This window comes from Drosophila sulfurigaster, chromosome 2L (assembly GCF_023558435.1).
Source record: "Drosophila sulfurigaster albostrigata strain 15112-1811.04 chromosome 2L, ASM2355843v2, whole genome shotgun sequence".
Taxonomy (NCBI): Eukaryota; Metazoa; Arthropoda; class Insecta; order Diptera; family Drosophilidae; genus Drosophila; species Drosophila sulfurigaster.
Window position 1 is genome coordinate 300,071 of NC_084881.1, and position 22,430 is coordinate 322,500.

The following is a 22,430-nucleotide window of genomic DNA, read 5'->3' on the forward strand; positions in this document are numbered from 1 at the left end:
TCACTTCGCAGTCTCATCCACCAAGATTAGCTCTTTTTGCTTCAGTTGTGTTTCGATGCTCAAAGCGGGCAGATACAAGTTTGGATGCTTAGCAATCAAAACGCACTCCAACATTTTTGTTAATTGTAATAAATTGGTATATATGTATGTATGTACATACACTTGTGTGAGTATGTCGCCGGTTTTTAACCAAATGAGAACTGCAAATATGTTGCGAAATGACTCAAACAAGTATAAAATGGTGTGCGAAATGTGAACATATGTATATACATACAGAGTATATATCAGAGTACATATACATACATATATGGTCATGGAGATGCTATGCTGTGGTGAACGTACGCATTCATAAGTTTGGCCATAGAAGTATATTTGCGTATGCCTATAAGCAATTTAAAGATGCAAATAGAATTGTTTCGTTCTCAGGAGTCTCCGCCTGTTTCTGTCGTATCAAAAGCCACAACCACCAACATTGACGTGGTCGAAGTCATTGCTTAGCTAGGCACTACATAAGCCACTGGTGGGTTGACTGGTTGTCTCTCTCACCCTTACAAACTGTCAAGTATGCAGCGTTTCTAATAGAAAATTTTGAACTTACATATGTACCTTTTTGCATTTCCATATATACGTACTTAAATTACCATATAAATTTTCATATAAGATATCGCGATTAATTAGGATAAAAAAAAAACTAAAAACAAAAAATTTATGTCAGAATGTATGTAGCTGTGTAAGAAAAAGTGCGCGTGTTTATGAAAAATCGATGGCAGACTTCGATTCGTGACCCTTAAGATGACGGCCTATGGCCATGAAAGGCAACTTTATTTAATCAAGTAATAGACAAAATATCTATAGATTTATGTGTATATGTAGTGTTAAATTTTACATGTACATGTGTACGTTTTGAGAATGGCTTATCGACAATTAGTAATGGGGAGGAGAGACTTGCAAGCTTAATATATATGTACATACTTACATATGTGTACATATGTACATGCATTATTTAAGTATGTAGATAATATGAGTCGTGAAGAGTAAGGCATAAATTTAGAAGAAAAACATATAAATCTGAATGTCCTCCTCCACATACACAGGTGGATTACTTAATTTTGATTTTGTACATACATAGCTAGCCATTATATACATACTTTATAAATATTGAAGTCAATGTTTTACACTTTTGGCTATTGGATCCAATTTTTTTTAAAATTATTTATTTGTGTTAAAATTATTTTACAAAGATTTTTGCATCAAAAATAAAGGCATACAAATATCGAAATAAATAAAATAATACATTCAAGGTAAAAGTATATACATACATACTTATGTACATACATACATACTTATGTACATACATACATACTTATGTACATACATACATACTTATCTACACACATACATACACGGCTCGCCATTAGGTTAGAGATAGAGTTGTACATATATTTTTATGACAGCACTTGTTTTACTAATTTCCCAAATTAATTAGGTATTTTTTTAGTACATTAATTTAATGAATTTAAATTATAATATCTCACAGGTTTGTTTTTATTGAAATTACAAACGAAATTTTGGAAATAATTTCAGTCAAAAGTGCAATACTAATTATAATTTAAAATTTTTTTAATAAAAAAATGTGTTAAAAATATTCATTATTGGTCAACAACTTAATTTGACGCAGGTGACGCTAACCTGATGACCGATTTATTATTTTACTTTTTTAAGTTTTTCTAAAAAATATATTTATATATTATCTTGAAAGCAGTCATTGATATTTTATGTTAAAATGAATTCATTATCATATAATAAATAAAAAAAATTTTAAAGCTTTACTTTTAGTTGTTTAAATATTAATTCAAATTGGCGGTGAGTTTAGAGGTGCGGAATTAGTATATGAATTGAGTATACGGTTGACAGATCGATGGTATAATATGATTTTCAATCTAAATTATGGTATAACTCCCCAAAACTTTATTTTTCCAACTTTTTAGTTATACGTCACGCGACTACATAGTACCAAAATGAGAGTTTTAATTTTTATACCCATTACCAATAGGGTAGAAGGGTATTATACTTGTGCCTGGCGAGCGTGCCTGATTGTGAAACAATGTGTTATCAATTATAAAAAATACCTAAATAATACACTGGAAAACATTAAGATATACTAAATTCAGAATATGATATATCGATATACTATTACATTCAAAATATGTATACCATAGAGTACAAAATATTCCAGATTACCAACGGAAGCAACTAAGACCAAAAGCAACCGTTTATTGCCATTTAAAATTATTTCTTAAGTAACTTGTAAAATTGTTGTCTGATCACAATCAAATTTTCAGGAATCATATTAACTGTATTAAAGTCTTTACACAAAATCTCTGCGGCGTTGAAAATAGGCATAATTAAAAATTTCAAGTACTGTCGGGAAAAAGTAACAGAGTTTCCATCGGACAGACAGACGGAATTGGCTATATTGGGTCAGCTGTTGATGCTGACTCCTTCTGCCTGTTACATGTATTTGCTGGAGGAACAAAATTAGAATACCTTCATTGTATTTTATTTTTATATTAAGTTACTAAACATAATTTCTAGAATGAAAAACAGTACAAAATAAGAAAATAAGAAATGTATACTATTGTTAAGCAGACAAATCATTCTCAGAATTGCATTTGTGTGGGGAATCTTCAAGGTCTAGAATTTTATTTTAATTTTGATGATATAAAAGACATTACGTTTTATGTGTCTACATTTATATTTTCTTTAAGAGAATAATTTACTCCATCTATTTGATTCTGAAGTATAATTTTCCTTTTTTTTATAACACAATAAATGCAGTTAATCCTAATTCGAACTTCTATAATGTGCGTTATTAGTTAGGAAATCTGTATCAAATAGTTTGTTTTTAATATTCGAACAAATAATCATTTTCAGTTGGAAACCGAACTGACGCAAGTATAGTTACTTTGGTTGTATATTGTACATTGATGTCATTTTATAATTAAAACAAACAAAAAGATCAACAATTTGAAATGCTATAATATAAGTATCAAGATCAACAAGATGGCAACATTACCTGAAGAATCGTGTCGAGCAGGTGATCCTCTTGACACATTAGAGCTGAAACCAACAATGGCACAGGTACAGGCACAACCATCTGTCATGCCCTTCGATGCAGAGTCCAAGCACGCAGATCTAAATTTATTGGATACGTCATCGCCGCACGGGGAACATCTCCAAAAGTATGTAGGGCGCTCAAAATGTAGTTACAATTTACAATAAGATTAATTAAATGGTTTTGTTTTTAATTCGATTTGAAGCGATCAACGACAGCAGTCTCAGGAACCCATCTATATAGACGACATACCTGAGCCTATTAAAGTACTTGACGATATTATATCGGAGTTCGATGAGGCAACGACAAAACCGGTTACCTTGCATAGCAATAGTGGGGAGAATCAGTCAGAGGACGACGGTTATATGAGTCTCAGTCGAAAAAAGTGAGTATTTAGTCCAAGTTAACCAACACCTTTTAAAACCCGCAATAGATAGAAAATATGTGAAAATGTGTACAATCAGCAGTTTAAATATTGACATAGCGGTTGCAGCTTGACTGAATGGCTCAGACTTAAAATACGTTGATTTGAATGTATTTTAACGATAGTCGCAAACGGGTAGAAGATGCTTCTATTTCACGCTTACAGCTTGGTTTTCATAAAATTATTAGTGAGAGAACTTAATATGACTTCCAACAAAAGATCTTAACTAATTCCAGATGTATTAAGTTGCTAATAACTGAGACATTTTTTATGCAGCATGTCAAAAAAGGATTCAGAGGATGTGCCACAAACTCCAAGTACAGATACAGTGCCCGAAGGCAGTTTCAACGAAGTTGACAGCACAATTGAAATTATAAGCAAATTATCAGAGTCATCGAAAACTCGGGAATCCACGCCTAGACTTATACAAACAACGCTGGTACGTACCTACCAACATCAATACCTATGCACACATGACGAACCTATTTGTCTATATTTACACATTCAGCCCAAGGTGCGTAGTTCTAACTCAACGCCAGCAACCAACTCCAAGTACTCAAGTCTGCCCTGCTGCAATGTTAAAACATCAAATTTTAACATCAGTTTGTCAAAAAACTCTTCAAGATTATTAGCCTCAGTTCAGGTAGGCGGCTGTAATGCGGAGAGGAATGCTCTCGGCATTGACATCAGTGCCGTACATAACGCTGTGCTACGAGGCAACCTAGCTAAATTGCCGGAGCCGATTTTAAACGAGCATCCGGTGACTATTTACCCAGGGCCATCTGCGAAAGTCAGTGGTGAAAGCGCACGTGGCCATAGGCTACTAAACTCTGTTGAGAGACACAAAGTTTGTCATATACCAAACCCACATTCTACATCAACTTCCGGGTCTCAGCACACTTCAAGTGGAGAGGCCTCTCCAGCTTCATCGAATAATAATATGGCTACTCCAAAATATGAACAAGTCCAGGACAACTATTCTGAAGACTCACTGGAGGAGTCCACAATTTCTACAGAAATAATACCGGCCAAACAAAATGGCGTCGCTTGGGAAATTCAATTTAAAAGCAATAAGAAAAGTACATCGAAAAAGTTGGGCCATAAGGTGAATACAAAATCTCATCATTATTTGGTCAAATCAGAGCTTTATACTAAGGTTATAGAACGATGTTCAGATTTTCCCCTATACATTTTTTTTATTTACATTTCCAAACAAAACTTATATTTATTTCCAAAGGTGCGACAAGCCGCTTTACATTACTAATTGAAATACATGCTCACCTATTATTATCTTATTATCACAACAACCGCAGGAGAACCTCCAACCCGATTTTAAAAATTTGTTCAACCCCAATGAGAGTATGTTAGGAAAGGGTACCTTTGTCATTCGACGATCTATTGCCAAAAAGTCCTCTCATTCCGCTGATATTTTTATTATGCCAAAGCCATCTCAGAGCGCAGGAGCAATCAGTAACGAATTTTACAATAGTGACAGCGAGCTAAGCGAATCTGCTTTATTGCCACCGGTGCAAACACCTTGCGATACAAACTTCATGTATAAAGAGTGCAATACAACTACGTCACAGAATCGACGTTGTACAGAAATTCCCGCAACACACCGGGCTGCACTATCCTTGGATATTGCCGAGGCTACAGAGCATTTGAGCAACAAGCCCATGAAGAGTAAAACGGCAATGCTCACCGAAAAAAGGCTCAGCGCCGAGTCAATGCCGGACCACACCTCAAGTAGTGGAGAGTTCGATGAGGAACGTCTTAGTGGCTTTGATTTATTCACGTACAATGTCGACGGTAAGTGTATATGGGAGAAGATATTCAGATCAAGCTAAAACGCATTTAATTTTCATTTAAATAAGTAGATCAACGTATCTCGAACGCGACAACTCCTCACACAGACCTTGCGCCTACTTTAGAGGAAGACGAAGAGCTATCAGACTTTAGCTATGGTTGCGCTCCACTAAAGCAGATCGAGCAAAACATAAGCGCTCTCCTGCGCGGCGATTTACCAATAATAAGTCAGAGTGGACCTATAAGTGGAACAGCTGCACAGTCGGATGCCAAACGACTACTAGAATTTCGCCCAGGGGTCCATAAATCAGAGAGCGGTAAAGAGATGCTATTGTCACAAAGTATAGGTCTTGGGCCTCTGCCACCATCGCCACCCAGCTCAAATCCTGATATATTCGATTACGATGCGCCACTTCCACCCTCACCAGTAGAGCCTTCGAAAACAACAGATCTAACGAGATCTGCGTGTGTACTAACGACGACTTCGGCAGCAACGGGCATACGTGGAACCACAGTTGCCGAGGTGCATGCCACAGCTTGCGGAGCAACGGTGCATAGCAATAGCCAAAAGAGACGCAGTCATGAAAATGTCACCGCAGTGCGTCATTTCAACGATGAGCTGCCACCACCACCGGCACCGTCTCATCAATCCACTGGCTTCCCTGAGGGATTACCCGGACTATCAGGACTTTCGATAGCGCCAGCGGTGCCACCACATCGAGCCGGCCAATGTTCGGCCAATATGCTAAAATCGCGAAGCATTGACTCACAGTACCGCAAAAGATCACCAAAGACATTTAGCTATAGCAGCGGCAGCGGTATTACCACACCAACGGGTTTAGGTCACCTGCCACCGTCACTTTCTCAGCCACCCATGTGTACAGCAGGTTCGTGCGAGGGTGGGTCTGTCCCTGGTACGGGCTCTTACCAACGGAGGTATATTAACTATAGTACCAAACGCAGCTTAAAACAGTCGCCTCGCGAGGAACATCGTTTGCAAACATCATGCAGTCTTCCTGAAACGCCAATATTTTCCAGAGGGTAAGCTTATTTAACTTGTAAACCAGGGGTGCTCAAATTCGTCTTATGGCAGTGCGTTTACTAACACAGACACAAGAAAACGTGTACATATGTAGCGGCGCTTTTGTGTTGGGGCGCAGCTGTGCACTGAGAGATTGTATTTTGTGTTTACATCCAAGCATATTCGCATTATATTCACATTTATAGTTTTTGGTATAAAAAATTCATCACTTATTTTTCAAAACCGCCAAAAAATTTAACATAACACTTACGATGGTCGACCACGAAATAAATCAAAACCCAACACAGACAGAAGAATAAGTTCTAGTGCATGTGTTTGAGAAAAACCAAAAACAAATTACATTGCGGTCAGCGAAGCGTGACGACGGAAAGAGATGTAATGAAGAAACAAGCAAAATTGTTTTTGTTTCGCATGCAAATCGAAGCCCATATGCACGGTGCGTATGGGCGCACTAGCCATAAGCACAGAGCATCTACAAAAACAAAAGTGCACTCAGTGTATAGGCGTTGAGCACCCCTGTTGTAAACCTATCAGTCAATCCTATATCTCGCGTGTAACATATGACAGCTCTTCATATCATTTACAAAATTGTTGATCAAAAAATTAGATATTAAAATAATTATATTAAGTCCTTGGTAGACCACTCACTCAGAACAGTCCACTTTTTATATGACCATGTTTCTGGAGTGATATTTGCATTCAAAGTTTACAAAATATTTAGCAAAACTTTTTGAACACGATTAGTTCTATAATTGGTGAAAACATTGAAGTGGATAGATTGCAAGATATTGGTTTTGAAAACAATACAGCTCAAAATTTTTAGGGTGATTTGGATTTTTTCTGGCTTTAGATCTATCTATATTGTTTTAAAATCGTTTTGTTATGGGATATTTTAATTTATAATATCTTATAATTATACAAAAAAAAAAACATAAATTCCCATACACTATAAATTGAAGGAAAAATAAATTTAAATGAAAAATAATGATTCAACATTTTTTAATCAAAATCAAAGCATTGTACGCGGAGAAGCATATTTCATTCAAAATGAATTGTGATATTTTTAATTGACGAAAAAGGGCACTCATTTAATGATGATTTTATTCATTTCATTCAAACTGACTTTAAATGATATACAGTATCTTACAATATGATAATACTGTCATCTCTATCTTGTACCCGATGGTATATACATTTTTTTGCAAAGCTGTGACATTCCACGCACTCCCTATCGACGACAAAATGATCCTGCTCCTGCTAGTAGGTCCCGTACGGCGCCAAGGTCAAGCACATCGAATAGCATTAGTATGGGCAATTCCATTATGGGAATAGTAGGTGAGTGTTGAACAGAATTTGTGATATTGATATAATTTAACCTGTGTTGGATCAGCTGGATCAGCGTATGGTACATCCCAAATATGTCGACAACGTTCAATGAACCACGCTTTAGCCTCCAATGAAATGCTCCGTATGACTGGAGCTCCTGCGAGAGGCTGGTACCCCAAACAGCGTAGCATGCGACCTGCCTCTACTGAAAATATTGATCGCTTGGCCTCAGTTCGTGTCTGGGATAATCCGATAGGCATGTCCGGCACTGGACAATCTCGTAAGCCTCTTACTCTGCCACCAAATCTAACACCATCCTTTTTAAATAAATCGCCTCGTGAAGCACTGCGACGTGTCACTAGTTTGCTGATCACAAAAAAGAGTGAGTAAAATATAATTATGTACTATACGCATCTGTACTATGTGTACATTGGTTCTAGAGCACAACAAGGATCGGAAACACAAGGCCTATAGCGAACAAGCAATGGATGAGAGCAATAGCAAGCATGCGTACGAATTTGAATCTGGTGAGATTATATGTATGTATTTATATTCTAAATCGAATTTCATTATAACGCAAGTTTCTGTTTTAAAACACAAAATATTTATCCCTTCTACCGTTTGAGTAGCGGGTTATTAAAACTTTATGCATGCTGGGAATGTACGTATCAGGCAAAAGGAGTAACCTCCGACCCCATAAAGTATAGAGTATATATCCTTTATCAGTCTGTCCGTAAGATCTCAGCAACTATTTTTGCCATAACCGATTCCGACCCTGTAAATAGGAAAAAAACGAATAGAAAGCTTTGGCTTGTAGGTAATGATTTTTGGAACATACATAAGACTACAGTCTTTATGATTCCTGAAAATTTGGTTGCTATTATTTTGTATTGATTATAATTGTACACGTTAATTTAAGAAATACTTTTATCTATACTTTTTGTTAAAGCAACGACTCGTTTGCCATTTTTTCATATGTTGATGCTTTGAATGAAAGCCTGGTATATTTTGAATTTAAATTTATTTGGGATATTTGTTAAATATGGTTTTATTGTGGAGGGTATGTTTTTTATTGCAAGGATCGAACTAATTTCTACTACCGACATCATTGCACAAGTTGAGTTTTTCTTCAACAGAATATATCTTAACTAACTTCTGAAATTACTACTTTCTGTTTTTGTCAACTTCTTTATTAATACTAATTATTCTAGTTTCAACGCGAATAGACACCAAAAATCGTAAGGACACCGCATCCGCAGTCGTCAATGTCGGCACCACACCCAAAGCAAAAAAAAAGGGTTTGTTCAAATCGCTTTGGAAGCGTGCGAAAACCGCCTCACTGGACCAATAATGCGAGAGAGAAATAGACCGACCTTAAACTGTTATTTATAATACCAATTATTGCTCGTTGGTTATGATTTTTTGAATGCATTTGTATATTATGGGTAATGAATGTATGTATATCTTTTTCGAAGGATATTAGATAGACTCGATTATTTATCGCAGATTATCTAATCAGCTCTTCATCGACTTTTTTACACGTTTGACTTATTCTTACACTCGTTGGCCTCTTTAAGATAACCAAATCTTCAGAATGAATAACAATTATATATATGTATATTGGTCATTTTATGAGTAAAACTGAATATTTCAAATGTACAATGCCGTGAATCGTAAAGACTGAAATAAAGGAAAAAAATGTGAAAACGACAAGAGTCCACTAATTCCCACATCATACTAAATAACATTAGTAATAAATAAAAATATATGCATTTGAAACGAAAATAATCACAGCAAAATACAATAATAACATAATGAGCTGAATGAAAAATATTACTACACAATACTGAATTTATATATATATATGTATATAAACTCTAAAGTCTGTCTTCAAGAGTGTAACTGAACCGTTTAGTGTTTCATGTACCGTTTATCATTTTACACCAGTCACTCGAAATTCATGTAATAAGCTGCATAAATCATAGTGTCCAAAAACAATAATAGCCGAGACCATATATACTAATTTTCTCCACAAGACCTAAACCGACGAAGGTGAGTTTTATAGTTTTACGATAATTATAAGAAATCAGTCTAAAATAATACAATGAATAGCTTAGTTGCTTTGTGATCAACTTAAAATTTTTGTTTTTTTTTTTCGTTCAATATCATAAATTCAAAATCCAGCAAAATTAAAGTTTGGCTGTAAATACAATGTCACCCTTCGGAAAATGATTTCAAGGCATCACTTTATTACGAAGCCAAACGACGGTAATTTCGTAACTTCAAAAATTAAAATACACAAACGCCCTCCACATTTCAATAAATGTTTAAAAGAAAAATTAATATAAATGCTTACATACACAATTAAGAACTTAAGATATTGGGAAAACTGAACTATCTCCAGCAGTAAGTAGTCCTGGCAAAAGTGAACTCAAATCCAAGAGAGGATAATAATAATATGTTCACTATATGGAATAAAATGATACATATACATATGTGATGGGAATCAAGAAGCAGTATAAAAAAATGAATTGATTATTAATTAAATTAATTAATGATCCGATTCAAAGTAGTAATCAAATAGTGGATGCTGTTTTGTTAATAAAAGCGGAAGTCTGTTTTCAGGTTGTCCTCGCGAATTGGACTGTATTTTTCATTGTATCAATCAGAAGTACTGAAGATATATTTCCCATTTCAAAAATCATTTGCCGCCTTTATGTTTGGCGTAGAGACACTGGTGTCATAGCGTTTACGTTACGAAAATTCGTCGTAGTGTTTTGGTAGACAACCTTATGAATCAAATAAAAATTTTTGGATATTTCAAAAGATAGTAAGTTCTATTTGAAATATATATGTATATATTTCTATTTATTACCATAGAATATAAAACATTTAGGGTCTATTAAAGTAAGTAGCATAATTTCAGCTTTTTTGTTTACAAAAATGCAAGAACACACACCATATTTTTTATATTTTATTTTTATTACTGAAGTGTTTAATTAAATTAAATGGACAATGTTTAATGTATACATATGTATTCATTTTCAATAATTTAAGTTTTTATCTAGGTGGAACTAAAAGCGCCCATAATTTAATTTATTGAAACATTAATATCGTTTTTAATAATATAAATAAACATTTTGTATTCATTCTATGTACAATTCATTAGTAGTTTATGTCTCAGTGTGTTGCGAGTTACCCAAAATACAAATAAAATAAACAAAAAAAATTGCCCATAAGAACCTTTATGCGCAATATTCATCTTTCGATCTTTCTAAACTCAGCCTAACACAAATTAAATAATTAAAACTGAAAACGTACCCTAGTCATTTAATATTAATATTATTTAGTATTACGAATTATTATTAATCCTTTGAATAAGGCAAACTGGCATTATTTTATAAACATAAGGCCGCAAAACTATCTGATTAGTATTATTATCGAATTCAAATATATTAGCTACAAAGCAAGTTGGTATTTATAATAATTGTATGTACAATTTTTGTACTAATATTATTGAAAATATTTTTAGAATAGTAGTCTGAAAAATAAAAACTATATTCTAAATAAAAGCTAAAAATAAAACAACTCTATGCTACTTTTACTTTTATTTAAAGTAATACAACACAAATGGGAAGCTCATCAACACATCAACAACAGTACAAGTAAGATAACTACAGCAGAGTGAGCTAGATTATGGGATAACCGCTCCCATTTGAATAAAAGCAAAACATAATAAACCGAATTGCTTATATACTAAACGTACAAAATATATGAGACTGTCATTTGAATCAATAAAGATCCGACATTAAGAATCTGCATTGCCCATATCAAATTATAAAATTATTTAAAACTTAAAACTTATTTTAACTTAAAATTTCTTATCAACCAAATTTTCATGAATCATAAAGTCAATTCGCTATCTTTTTCGATTTGAGTGGTCGGAAGTTTTCACATAGACGGAAATGGCCATATTGTCTCGGCTGTTGACACTCATCAACAATATACATTAACATGTACATTCATTAATAAGTTGGTGTATTTGGATTTATGAAGCTTTAATTCTGACTCGCCAAATTAGAGATGAAGAAACATCGATGTGTGTTTTCGATGTTTTAAAGAAAACCTTTAGTGTAACATCGATATTTTTAATGAAAAAAGTTATGAAAACAATAACTGTTCAGTCTTAAATGTACATGTTGTTTATAAAGAGCAAATTATTTACTACATTCGAATTCAGCATTGTCCTGCGGTCGTAAATTATTTGTCCAGTTTTGCTGGAATACAGAAGAACTTCTTAGTTATTTCCTTTAATGGGGTCTCAGTATTCATCTGAAAAAGAATAATTGTCATTTAACTTATAGCCGTAAATATTTTTAAGATCTTACCTCCCAATAGTTCAGTGGATCGCTGTAAGTAATCCGGAATTATTGGTTTTTCTAAATTCTGCCTTATTACTATTATGGCATCTGAACGACACGATTGGACTTTATTACAAATTTTACTCTGCATGAAAGAAAATCTGATTGCAGGTCGTTCTGTTGATGGTGTTGGTTGCTGTCAAGGAGCTTTGCAAAAAACGGTCGCTAGTTATTGCTCCAATAACTTTCAGAAACCAATACATATTGAGTTCGCAATTTTGAATTCATTTATTTTTGGCGAATCTCTGTTATGTTAGGAATGATGACAATTGGAACCTATAAAGTAGCTTCTTCAAAAGGTGATAACAATTCTGATAGGTCATTTAAAATGTCAACTTCATTAGCTGTAATCGGCGAAGGGACATTACACAAATTTATTAATGCCAATGTGACATTTATTTATTTGTAGAATTCTTTTTATCATGGCATTTGCGCTGTTCCATAGTGTGTTATTTTCTTTCAACAAAGTGGCTTTTCGTTGCTCTGAGCTTGTTTCAACTTTTCAGCAGTGCTGTCAGATTCTCCGGAGTAAAAGTTGCTAGATTTGAAAAAAAGTTGCTAAAAATTGCTAAAACAAAAAATATAAAAAAAATTGCTAAATCTTTTTTATGTTAGTTTTGATAGATTATATTCATTTTATATAAATGTAGGAATAAAATATTGAAATTAGAAATCAAATAATTAAAATAAACAGGATTTTGTATCTTCTTGTGTTAACACTCATAGAGAAGTACATACATATTTATAGCAACATTTTTCATGCTTATGTAGTCCATACCTGTTTTTATAAATATATAAAAATAATTTTAAATTTGTTTTATTTATATTAAAAATATTTAAATTCCAAACTAACCTTATAAATGTTGTTTATCAGGCATGCTCCGGCTTTCACTTTCGCTTTTCGTTTTGAAAACGAAAACGAAAAAATTGGTGCTCCCGTTTTCACTTTCACAAGATTTTTTCGAATTGCAAAACGAGAAAATTGGACTTGCCGAAATGAATCGGATCTTATTTGCAAAAGGAAAAAAAGTAGTTGACTCATTGGTTTATTGTCGTTCTTTTAAGACCGCCAGCACATCAATTAGGCTTGTAATTATTTTTAAAACGACTATTATCTGACCCCACCTTTTTGGAAATACAAAGTCGAGTGTGCTTGACTGTGAGATACCATCTACCCTCTTTTGAATAAAAGCAAAATATTGGGGTATTATTTTCAAAATATACCGAAAATTCTACAACATTCTAAAAATATACCAAATTGTATATTTGGTATATCGATATATAACCACATTCAAAATATACCATAGGCAGCACAGTATATCAGATTGTCAGCCAAAGCAACTGACCCCTAGTAAGTATTGTTATTATTGTGTACTACTGTGGGCAAAAAGTAGTAAGACTTTTTAATTTATATTTCGTGCGGAAATCCATTCGTCGAAATATTTTGTTTCTAGGTTGGCAAGACTGTCAGTAACTTCTATGCCAAATATCATATTAAAATAATCATTAGTGTTTAATATATGCCAGTTTTTCTGAAGTACAAAAAGTGCATTCGGCGATTTTTACAATGAGTGAAATTTTTCAATAAAGAAGTTCCATTAAATTTTATGTGCGGAATTAAATTTCGGGTGCCGAAATGTTTCAAAATGTTGCAAAAGGCCTTCGGTGATTCTACCATGTCACAAAAAAATGTTTCTAAGTGGTACAAAGACTTCAAGGAGGGTCAAGAAAGAGCTCGTCAAAGTCGTTCAAAAATCAAGGTCATGATGACAGTTTTTTTTCGATTTTCGTGGTGTTGCGAACTATGAATTCCTTCCATCTGGCCAAACTGTTAATAAGGACTATTATTTGAACATAATGCGTCGTTTGCGTGAGGCAATTCGTCTAAAAAGACCAAAATAATGGATCAACAACTGTTGGTTTTTGCATCACGATAATGCACCGTCGCATACTGCATTGATTCTTAGTGAGTTTTTGCCAAAAATTCAACCAATATCGTTCCACAACCACCGTATTCGCCTGATTTAGCTTCGTGTGACTTCTAGCTGTTCAGAAAACTCAAACGATCGCACCGGGGAAACCGTTTTGAGTCAATTGAAGACATTAAACGAGAATCGCTACGCGCATTGAAGGCTATTCCGGAAATCTACTATAAAAACTATTTCGAGGATTGGAAAAATCGTTTGCGAAAGTGTATTGTGGCCGGGGGGATTAATTTGAGGGGGACGAAATAGACTTGGCCGAATAAATAAAGAATTTTAAAATTATGAACAAAGTCTTACTACTTTTTGCCCACAGTATTAAACCAAAATTCGCAGCTGTAGCTTTAAAATTACGCTTTTTATTCGATTTTATTGATTTGCGAGGGCGGAAGTGGGTGTGGCAACAAATGCTGTCGAAAAAATTATAGCTCTATCTCTTATAGTCTATGAGATCCAGTATTTCATACGGACAGACAGACAGACGGACATGGCTAGATCGTCTCGGCTGTTGCCGCTGATTAAGAATATATATACTTTATAAGGCCAGAGATGCTTCCTTCTACCTGTTACATACATTTCCTGCCGGCACAAAGTTACATTTCCTGCCACTACCCATATGGTAGAAGGGTATAAAAACACTTGGCACAGTGAACTTTTCAAGTCAGTGAACTCAAGTAGCTCATATAATCGAAGCATTAATTTAAATAAAAGTACCGATATCATTGTGAATTATTAATCGCAACTTTTGCAGTGAATGGCAAAAATACAAAATAAAAAGGCTTTAAGTAAATTATAAATGTAAAATTGCTAAAATAGCTAACAAAAAATAAAAAGTTGCTAGATTTGTAGCTAATAGCATTTTAAAAAAAAAAATTGCAAATATTTTGAAAAGTTGCTAGATCTAGCAACTAAATTGCTAAACTGGCAGCACTGCTTTTCAGCAGCTACAATGTTTTTTTGGGAAAAACTATTCCTTCGAAAGTACGAGTTTACGACTTCTTGTTATAAAATATCTTGACCAAGAATTATGAATGAAACATCCTTGTCATCTAACACTAATCTAGTAGTGTCAGCAATATTATATATATATATATATATATATATATATATATATAGAGAGCAACGGAGAACGTAAAATAGAGTTTTCGGTTATGAAATAGCATTTTATTGTTATATCCTTCATTGGCTCTCGATGTCTGAAAAATCACAAGAGTTTTTGCAATTATTAATATTTCCGCTTTATTCGCGAACACAAAGAGTAGACCTAATTGTTGTTGGTACAACGAAAACGAAACGAAAAGAGTGATGACGCGCTGATAAGTGTTTGATTTCAACTGTCTTTATCATTTTATGCTAAGTTACATTAAGCCTAACTTAACTAGAGCGGCGAAGCGAGGCGAATTCGCTCAGAGAGCAACAAACGAAAGCTTTATTGCGCTCTCGCTTCGCCCTAATTCTTACAACTTCATGTGACTTCATTTGATACTTCATGCTCTTAATTATCTAAATCAAATGCACCAACACCGGCCCCGATGAATGGCTGTGCCTTCATACGATTGGCAGAGGCGCCAATTTGTGTACTGGCCGTTTGTATAGCCCTCCTGCGCTAGTTCGCACGTCGGCGACGCGCACCGCCCCGTCTGCTGCTGGATACACCGCCTCGACTCGACCCACTATCCACTGCATCGGCGGCTGGTTGTCCTCTGCGACGACGACGAGCTCTCCGATTCGCAGATTTGGCTGCAACCGGTCCCACTTGGCCCGTGCCAGCAGGCCCAGCACATACTCCCGGGACCATCGCTGCCAGAACGCTCGCTTGAGCGAGGAGACAGCTCGCCATCGCCTTAAGCAACTCAGACCCTCATGGTCCGGGGTCCGCGATGCTGCCGGTGCCACCAGTGGACCGCCTACCAGTAGATGCCCTGGGGTTAGTGCCTCGCCGTCGTTGGGGTCGTTGCTTACGGCTCCTAGCGGGCGGGAGTTGAGCACCGCCTCGACCGCCACGACCACTGTCTGCAGCTCCTCGGCCGTGAGCAGGGCGTTGCCCACCGTCCGTAGGAGTAGGTGCTTTGCAGACTTCACACCTGCCTCCCATAGTCCTCCGAAGTGAGGAGCCCTCGGCGGTATAACCGCAAATTCGCATCCGCTTCTTGATGCGAAGTCGCGAACTGCGTTCTCCTCGGCCTCGACTCGCCTCCTCAGCTCCTCCAGATGGCGACTTGCTCCGACGAAGTTCGTCGCGTTGTCGCAATGGACTCGGCTCGGGCATCCTCTTCGACCAACAAACCTTTGGAAAGCCATTAGAAATGCGTTAGTTGACAGATCGGATACAATTTCTAAGTGAACCTCTTTTTTTTTTATCGCAAAACCGCGAATCCTATAGGTAGTCTCAACTGGGCCACAAAAAATCAACGCCACAAATTGAAAATGGGCGGAGCGCTCGGAGTCGATCAGCAGGCAAATTTCCCATTATTTGCGTAAGCAGCCGAGGTTTGCATTTAAAGCAACGGATGCATGATCGTACTGTCTGACGACAAAGCTCTTGAGCATTGACTAACCAAAGTCGTTCTCTGAGAATGCTCACGAGCGCTCTTGGGCCAGCGTGACAGTTGGTCCTGTGAAGGTACCTCACATAGCTGCGAGCAAATTGTGAGCGCTTCGACAAGAGGAGTGGAAACTTGGCTTCATATGAAATAGGAGCATTTACCAGTCGCCCCCCGACTCGCATGTATGAAAGGATTGAGTCGTTGTAGACTCGAGCTCACACGTGTACTCTTACGAACCCTTTCTATATCATCTCTGAATTCATACAAGGTCATACTGTAAACTGCGCCCGGTGTGTGTAGTTTGTGGAGAGATTCATGACTCCGCACACTGCCCAGCGAACAAAGATGACTGCAACTCGAAAAAGTGCGGCAACTGCGGTGGCAATCACACTTCTAACTATAGAGGTTGCCCAGTTTATAAGGATCTGAAAAGCCGCATTCATCACAAAAGGAATTACCGCCCGCACCCAAAATAAAACGTTGAAAGTCTCCAGATCAAACCCTGAAGTCTTCTTCTCGACTGCAGCCAGATCCTCACTAGGACCTATAAACTCTGACAAAAGTGTGACATACGCAAGCGCTTTAAAATCAGGACCGGCTATCCCTGCCTCAAAAAGTTCATTTCTGCAATCAGCATACCAAGAACCGAACATGGCTCAGCAGCATCAATCGCCGGAGCAGTCAAATAGCCACTTCGAAGCTATGATATGCAGCTTACAACAAAGCCTTACAGAATTTATGTCATTTATGCGCACAACTATGCAAGATTTAATGCGAAACCAAAATCTATTGATTGAAATGCTGGTTTCACAACAATCCAAATAATGACTCCCCTACGGATCTCTACGTGGAACGCTAACGGCGTTTCACAGCATAAACTTGAGTTAGCTCAATTCCTACTCGACAATCAAATCGACGTAATGCTACTTTCAGAAACACACCTTACAAACAAATACAATTTTCATCTTCGAGGATATGCTTTCTACGGAAAAAATCATCCAGACGGTAAAGCACATGGTGGGACTGGAATTCTAATCAGAAGCCGTATTAAGCACTACTATCATAACAAATTTGCTAAAAACTACCTACAGGCCACATCTATAAATATAAAACTAAATACCGGCAACGAACTTACACTAGCCGCCGTATACTGCCCCCCTCGCTTCACTATAGCTGAAGATGAGTTTATGCAGTTTTTCAACTCACTAGGAGACCACTTCATAGCAGAAGGAGACTACAATGCCAAGCACACACACTGGGGATCTCGTCTCGTGACTCCAAAAGGAAAGCATCTCTACAATGCCATTATCAACGCCAAGAACAAGCTCGACTATGTTTCTCCTGGCACACCAACATACTGGCCGGCAGACCCAAAGAAACTGCCCGATTTAATAGACTTTGCGATTACCAAAAACATTCAAAAAAATCTGATAAGCGCCGAATGCCTTTCGGATCTTTCATCTGACCACTCGCCTATACTGTTTATTCTACTCCGGCATCCAGGAACATTGGAACAATCACTAAAATTGACCTCACAGAAAACTAATTGGATTAAGTACAGAAAGTATATAAGCTCACACATTGAGCTAAGTCCCCATCTCAATAATGAAGCAAACGTAGACAGCTTTGTTAATTCACTGGAGTCTGTACTTGTCTCTGCAGCCCAAGCTTCAACACCTCAAACCATAAATACACAAAGCAATCGAAAGAAGACAAATCTACAAATCGAGCAGCTCGTCCTCGAAAAGCGACGCTTACGTCGAGAGTGGCAATTCCACAGATCGCCATCTTCTAAGCAACGTTTAAGACATGCCTCACGTGAACTTACTAAAGCTCTACAGCAAGAAGAAGCATACGTCCAACGCCACTACATAGAGCAATTGTGTACTTCTAGTACGAAAAACTCACTATGGAGAGCTCACCCTACTCTGAGCTCACCGAAAGAAACCGTGATGCCTATAAGAAATCCCACAGGGGCTGGGCGCGTAGCGATGCAGACAGAGCCAGCACGTTTGCCAACCACCTTAAAAATGTATTCCAACCAAATCCTGCCACGAGTGCGTTTACTCTGCCGACTTTATCAAACGAGCCTCAGCTTCAACGTGAGCCAATCGAATTTCGCCCAAATGAAATCGTTAGCATCATCAAAAATCAACTGAATCCGAAAAATCCCCGGGATGCGACCTCATAACTCCCAAAATGATCATCGAGCTCCCATATTGCGCCGTTTGCACTATCACCCAGCTTTTCAACACCATCGCAAAACTTGGCTACTATCCAGTGAGATGGAAGAAGTCAATTATAATAATGATAGCAAAGCCGGGAAAAGACCACACAGTCCCCACGTCGTATAGACCTATAAGCCTACTTTCATGCTTATCTAAACTCTTTGAAAAATGCGTTTTGATTCGGATAAACACGTACCTAAGACTCCAGGAAGGAATCCCGTCACATCAATTTGGGTCTCGTGAAAGCACGGAACAATTGAGCAGGTCAACCGGATAACATCAGAAATTCGGAACGCGTTCGAAAAACGAGAGTACTGTACTGCCATATTTTTAGATGTCTCTCAAGCATTTGACAGAGTCTGGCTAGAAGGTCTAATGTACAAGATCAAGACAATGCTCCCCAGCAACACCCATAAGCTTTTAGAGTCTTACCTTTACGACAGAAAATTTGTTGTGAGATGCAACTCTGCTATATCTGATGTTTTCACTGTTGAAGCTGGAGTTCCTCAAGGTAGTGTGCTAGGGCCAACACTATACGTCCTCCCAAAACCCTTTAAAAAGGGGAAAAAAAGGGGGGGGGAAAAAAAAATTTTTTTTTAAAAAAAAAAACCCAAAATTTTAAAAATTTAAAAAAAAAAAAAAAAAAAAAAAAATTAAAAAATTAATTTTTTTGGTTTAAATTTTTTTTTTTTAAAAATTTTTTTTAAAAAATTTCCTTTTTTTTACTTTTGGGGGGTTTTTCGGGGGAAAAAAACCCCCCAAAGCCCCCCCGGGGGGAATTTAAAACCCGGGCCGGGGAAAAATTTCCAAACCCCAAAAAAAGGGGCCCTGCCCCCCTTTTTTTGGGAAAAAATTTTTGGGGAATTTAAAAAAAAAAATTAACAAAACCCGAAAACCCCCCCTTAAAAACCCATTCCCCCAAAAAAAAAAACCTCCAAAAAAAAGGGCCCCACCCAAAAAAACCCCAAAAAAGGCCAACCCTTTGGTTTTTGGGCCTCCCCTTTAAAAAAAAAAAAAAAGGGGGGGGGGGGGGTTTGGAAAAAATTTTGAAACCCAAAGGGGGAAACAAAAAGGGGGGTTTTTTTTAAAAAATGGCCCCAAAAAATTTTTTTTTTCCCCCCCCCCCCCTTTTTTTTTTAAAAACCCCAACCCCCGGGCCCGCAAAAAAGGCCCTTTTAAAAAAAAAAATTTAAAAAAAAAAAAAATTGGAAATTCCTTTTTTTTTTCCCCTTTTTTTTTTTGGGGCCCTTCAAAAAAAAAAAGGGGAATAAACAAAAAAACCTTTAAAAAAATTTTTAAAAAATTTTTTTAAAAATTTTTTTTTTCCCCCAAAAAAAAAAAAATTTTTTAAAAAGGGTCCCAAAGGGAAAAAATTTTGGGGGGGGGAAAAAAAAAAAAAAAAAAAAAATTTCCAAACCCTTTCCGGGGCCAAAATTGGGGGGTTTTTTTTTTAAAAACCCCTTCCCAAGGGAAAAAACCCCAAAAAGTTTTTAAAAAAAGGGGGTTTTTTTCCCCCGGGGGGCAAAAAAAGGGGGCCCCCAAAAAAAATCCCGGGGGAAACCCTTTGAATTTTTAAAAATTTTTAATTTTTCCCTTTTTAAAACCCCCCAAAAGGGGGGCCCCCGGGGGGGGTTGGGGGGCCCCCCTTTTTTGTTTTTGGGTTTCCCCTTTTTAAAAAAGGGAAAAAAAAAGCCAAAAAAAAAAAAACCCCCTTGGGGAAAGGGATTTTTCCCGGGTTTCCCGGGGGGTTTTTTTAAAAAAAAAAACCCCCAAAAAAAAAATTCCGGGCCAAAGGGGCCCCGGAAAAACCCCCAAATTTTTAAAATTTAAAAAAAAATTTTTTTTGGGGAAAAATTTTTTAAAAAAAAAAAAATTTTAAATTTTTTTAAAAAAAGGGGGGGAAAAAAAAAAATTTTTTAAAAAAATTTTTTCCCCAATTTTTCCCCCAATTTCCCCAAAATTTCGATTTTAAAAACCCCCCCAACTTTCCCCCGGTTGTTTTTTTGGGGGTTTTTTCCCCCGGGGAAAAAACCCCTTAAAAAAACCCAAAAAAATTCCCCCCTTTTTTGGCCAAACCAATTTTGGGGTTTTTTTTTTTGGCCCCCCCCGGGGGAAAATTTTTTTTTTTTTTTTTTCAAAAATTTTTTCAAAAATTTTGGAAAAAGGGGAAAAAAAGGCCCTTTTAAAAACCCTTTAATTCGCCCAAAAAGGGGGTTTTAATTTTTTTAAAAAAAGGGGAAAAAAAAAGGGGCCGGGGGGAAATTTTTAAATTTTTAAAAATTTTTTTAAAATTTGGGGAAAAAAAAGGGCCCGGGAAAAATTTTTTTTTTTTTTTTCCCGGGGAAAAAAAAAACTTTTTTTTAAATTTTTTTTCTTTTGGCCCCTTTCCAAAAAAGGTTTTAAAAATTTTTCCCAAAAAAATTTTTTTGGGGGCAAACCCAAAAAAAAAACCCCCAAAAATTTTTTTTTTGGGGGTTAAAATTTTTCTTTTAAAAATTTTTTGGATAAGGGAAAATTTAAATTTTTTTTTTTTAAAAAAAAAAGAAAACCCTTTTTAAAAAAAAGGGGGAGGGGTTTTTTTAAAAAAAAAATTTTTAAGGTTTTTTTTTTAAAAAAATTTTTTTTTGGTTTTTTTCCCCCCCAAGGGAAAAAAAAATTTTTTTTTCCCCTTTTTTCCCTTTAAAATTTCCCCTTTTTTTTTTAAAAAAAAATTTTTTTAAAAAAATTTTCCAAAAAATTTTTTTAAAAAAAATTTTTGGTTCCCGGTTTTTAAAAAATTTGGTTTTTAAAAATTTAATTTCCTTTTTTGGGTTTTCCCAACGAAAACCCCCCTTTTTTCCAAAAAGGGGTTTTTTAAATTTAATTTCTTTTTCCCAAACCCCAAAAATTTTTCCCTTTTAACCCTTAAAAAAAAAAAAAAAAAATTTTAAAAAAAAAAAAAAATTTTTAAAAAAAAAACCAAAAAAAAAATTTAAAAATTTTTTTTTTTTTTTTTTTAATTTTTTTTAAAAATTTTTATTTAAAAAAAAAAAGGGGGGGCCCCAAAAAACCCAATTTGGGGCCGGAAATGTTTTTAAAAACAAACCCAAAGTTCCCCAAAAAAAAAAAAATTTACAACCCCTTTTTTTTTTTTTTTTTTTTTGGGGAAAAAAAACCCGGGGGAAAGGGGGTTTTTTTTTGGGGGGCCGGTTAACCCCGGCAAAAGGGGGAAAAAAAATTTTTTTTTTCCCCCAAAATTTTCCCAAACCCGGGGGGGGGTTTTTTTTTAAAAATTATTTTTAAAATTTAATGTTTTTTTTTAAATTTAAAAAAAAATTCCCCTTTTTTTTTTAATTCCGGGTTTTTTGGGCCCAAATTTTTTTTTTTTTTAAAAAAACCCCCAAAATTTTTTTTAAAACCCAAAAAAAAATTTTTAAAAAAAAAAACCTTTAAATTTTTTTTTAAAAATTTTGGGTTTTAATTTTTAAAAAATTGAAAAAAAAAAATTTTTTTAAAAAAAAAGGGGGAAAAAAAATTTTTTTAAATTTTTTATTTTCCAGG

The 22,430-nt window shown here is 35.7% G+C and overlaps 1 protein-coding gene across 4 annotated transcripts in view; it reads left to right on the forward strand.

The window, feature by feature from the left end:
- The first annotated feature begins 39 nt into the window (after positions 1–39).
- LOC133838124 (uncharacterized) overlaps positions 40–22,430 on the forward strand; it is a 27,578-nt gene continuing 5,187 nt past the window's right edge. The window contains exons 1-11 of one of the 4 annotated variants that reach the window (XM_062269116.1): positions 40–166; positions 2,935–3,242; positions 3,321–3,500; positions 3,816–3,978; positions 4,048–4,644; positions 4,853–5,348; positions 5,417–6,386; positions 7,595–7,728; positions 7,787–8,095; positions 8,154–8,252; positions 8,925–10,659. In XM_062269116.1, the coding sequence (XP_062125100.1) occupies positions 3,064–3,242; positions 3,321–3,500; positions 3,816–3,978; positions 4,048–4,644; positions 4,853–5,348; positions 5,417–6,386; positions 7,595–7,728; positions 7,787–8,095; positions 8,154–8,252; positions 8,925–9,064 (3,267 nt within the window). In that variant the 5' untranslated portion in view covers positions 40–166; positions 2,935–3,063 and the 3' untranslated portion in view covers positions 9,065–10,659. Of the gene's footprint in view, positions 563–2,934; positions 3,243–3,320; positions 3,501–3,815; positions 3,979–4,047; positions 4,645–4,852; positions 5,349–5,416; positions 6,387–7,594; positions 7,729–7,786; positions 8,096–8,153; positions 8,253–8,924; positions 10,660–22,430 lie in introns of those variants that run through there. The other 3 variants (XM_062269108.1, XM_062269124.1, XM_062269131.1) reach the window with 3 other exon arrangements.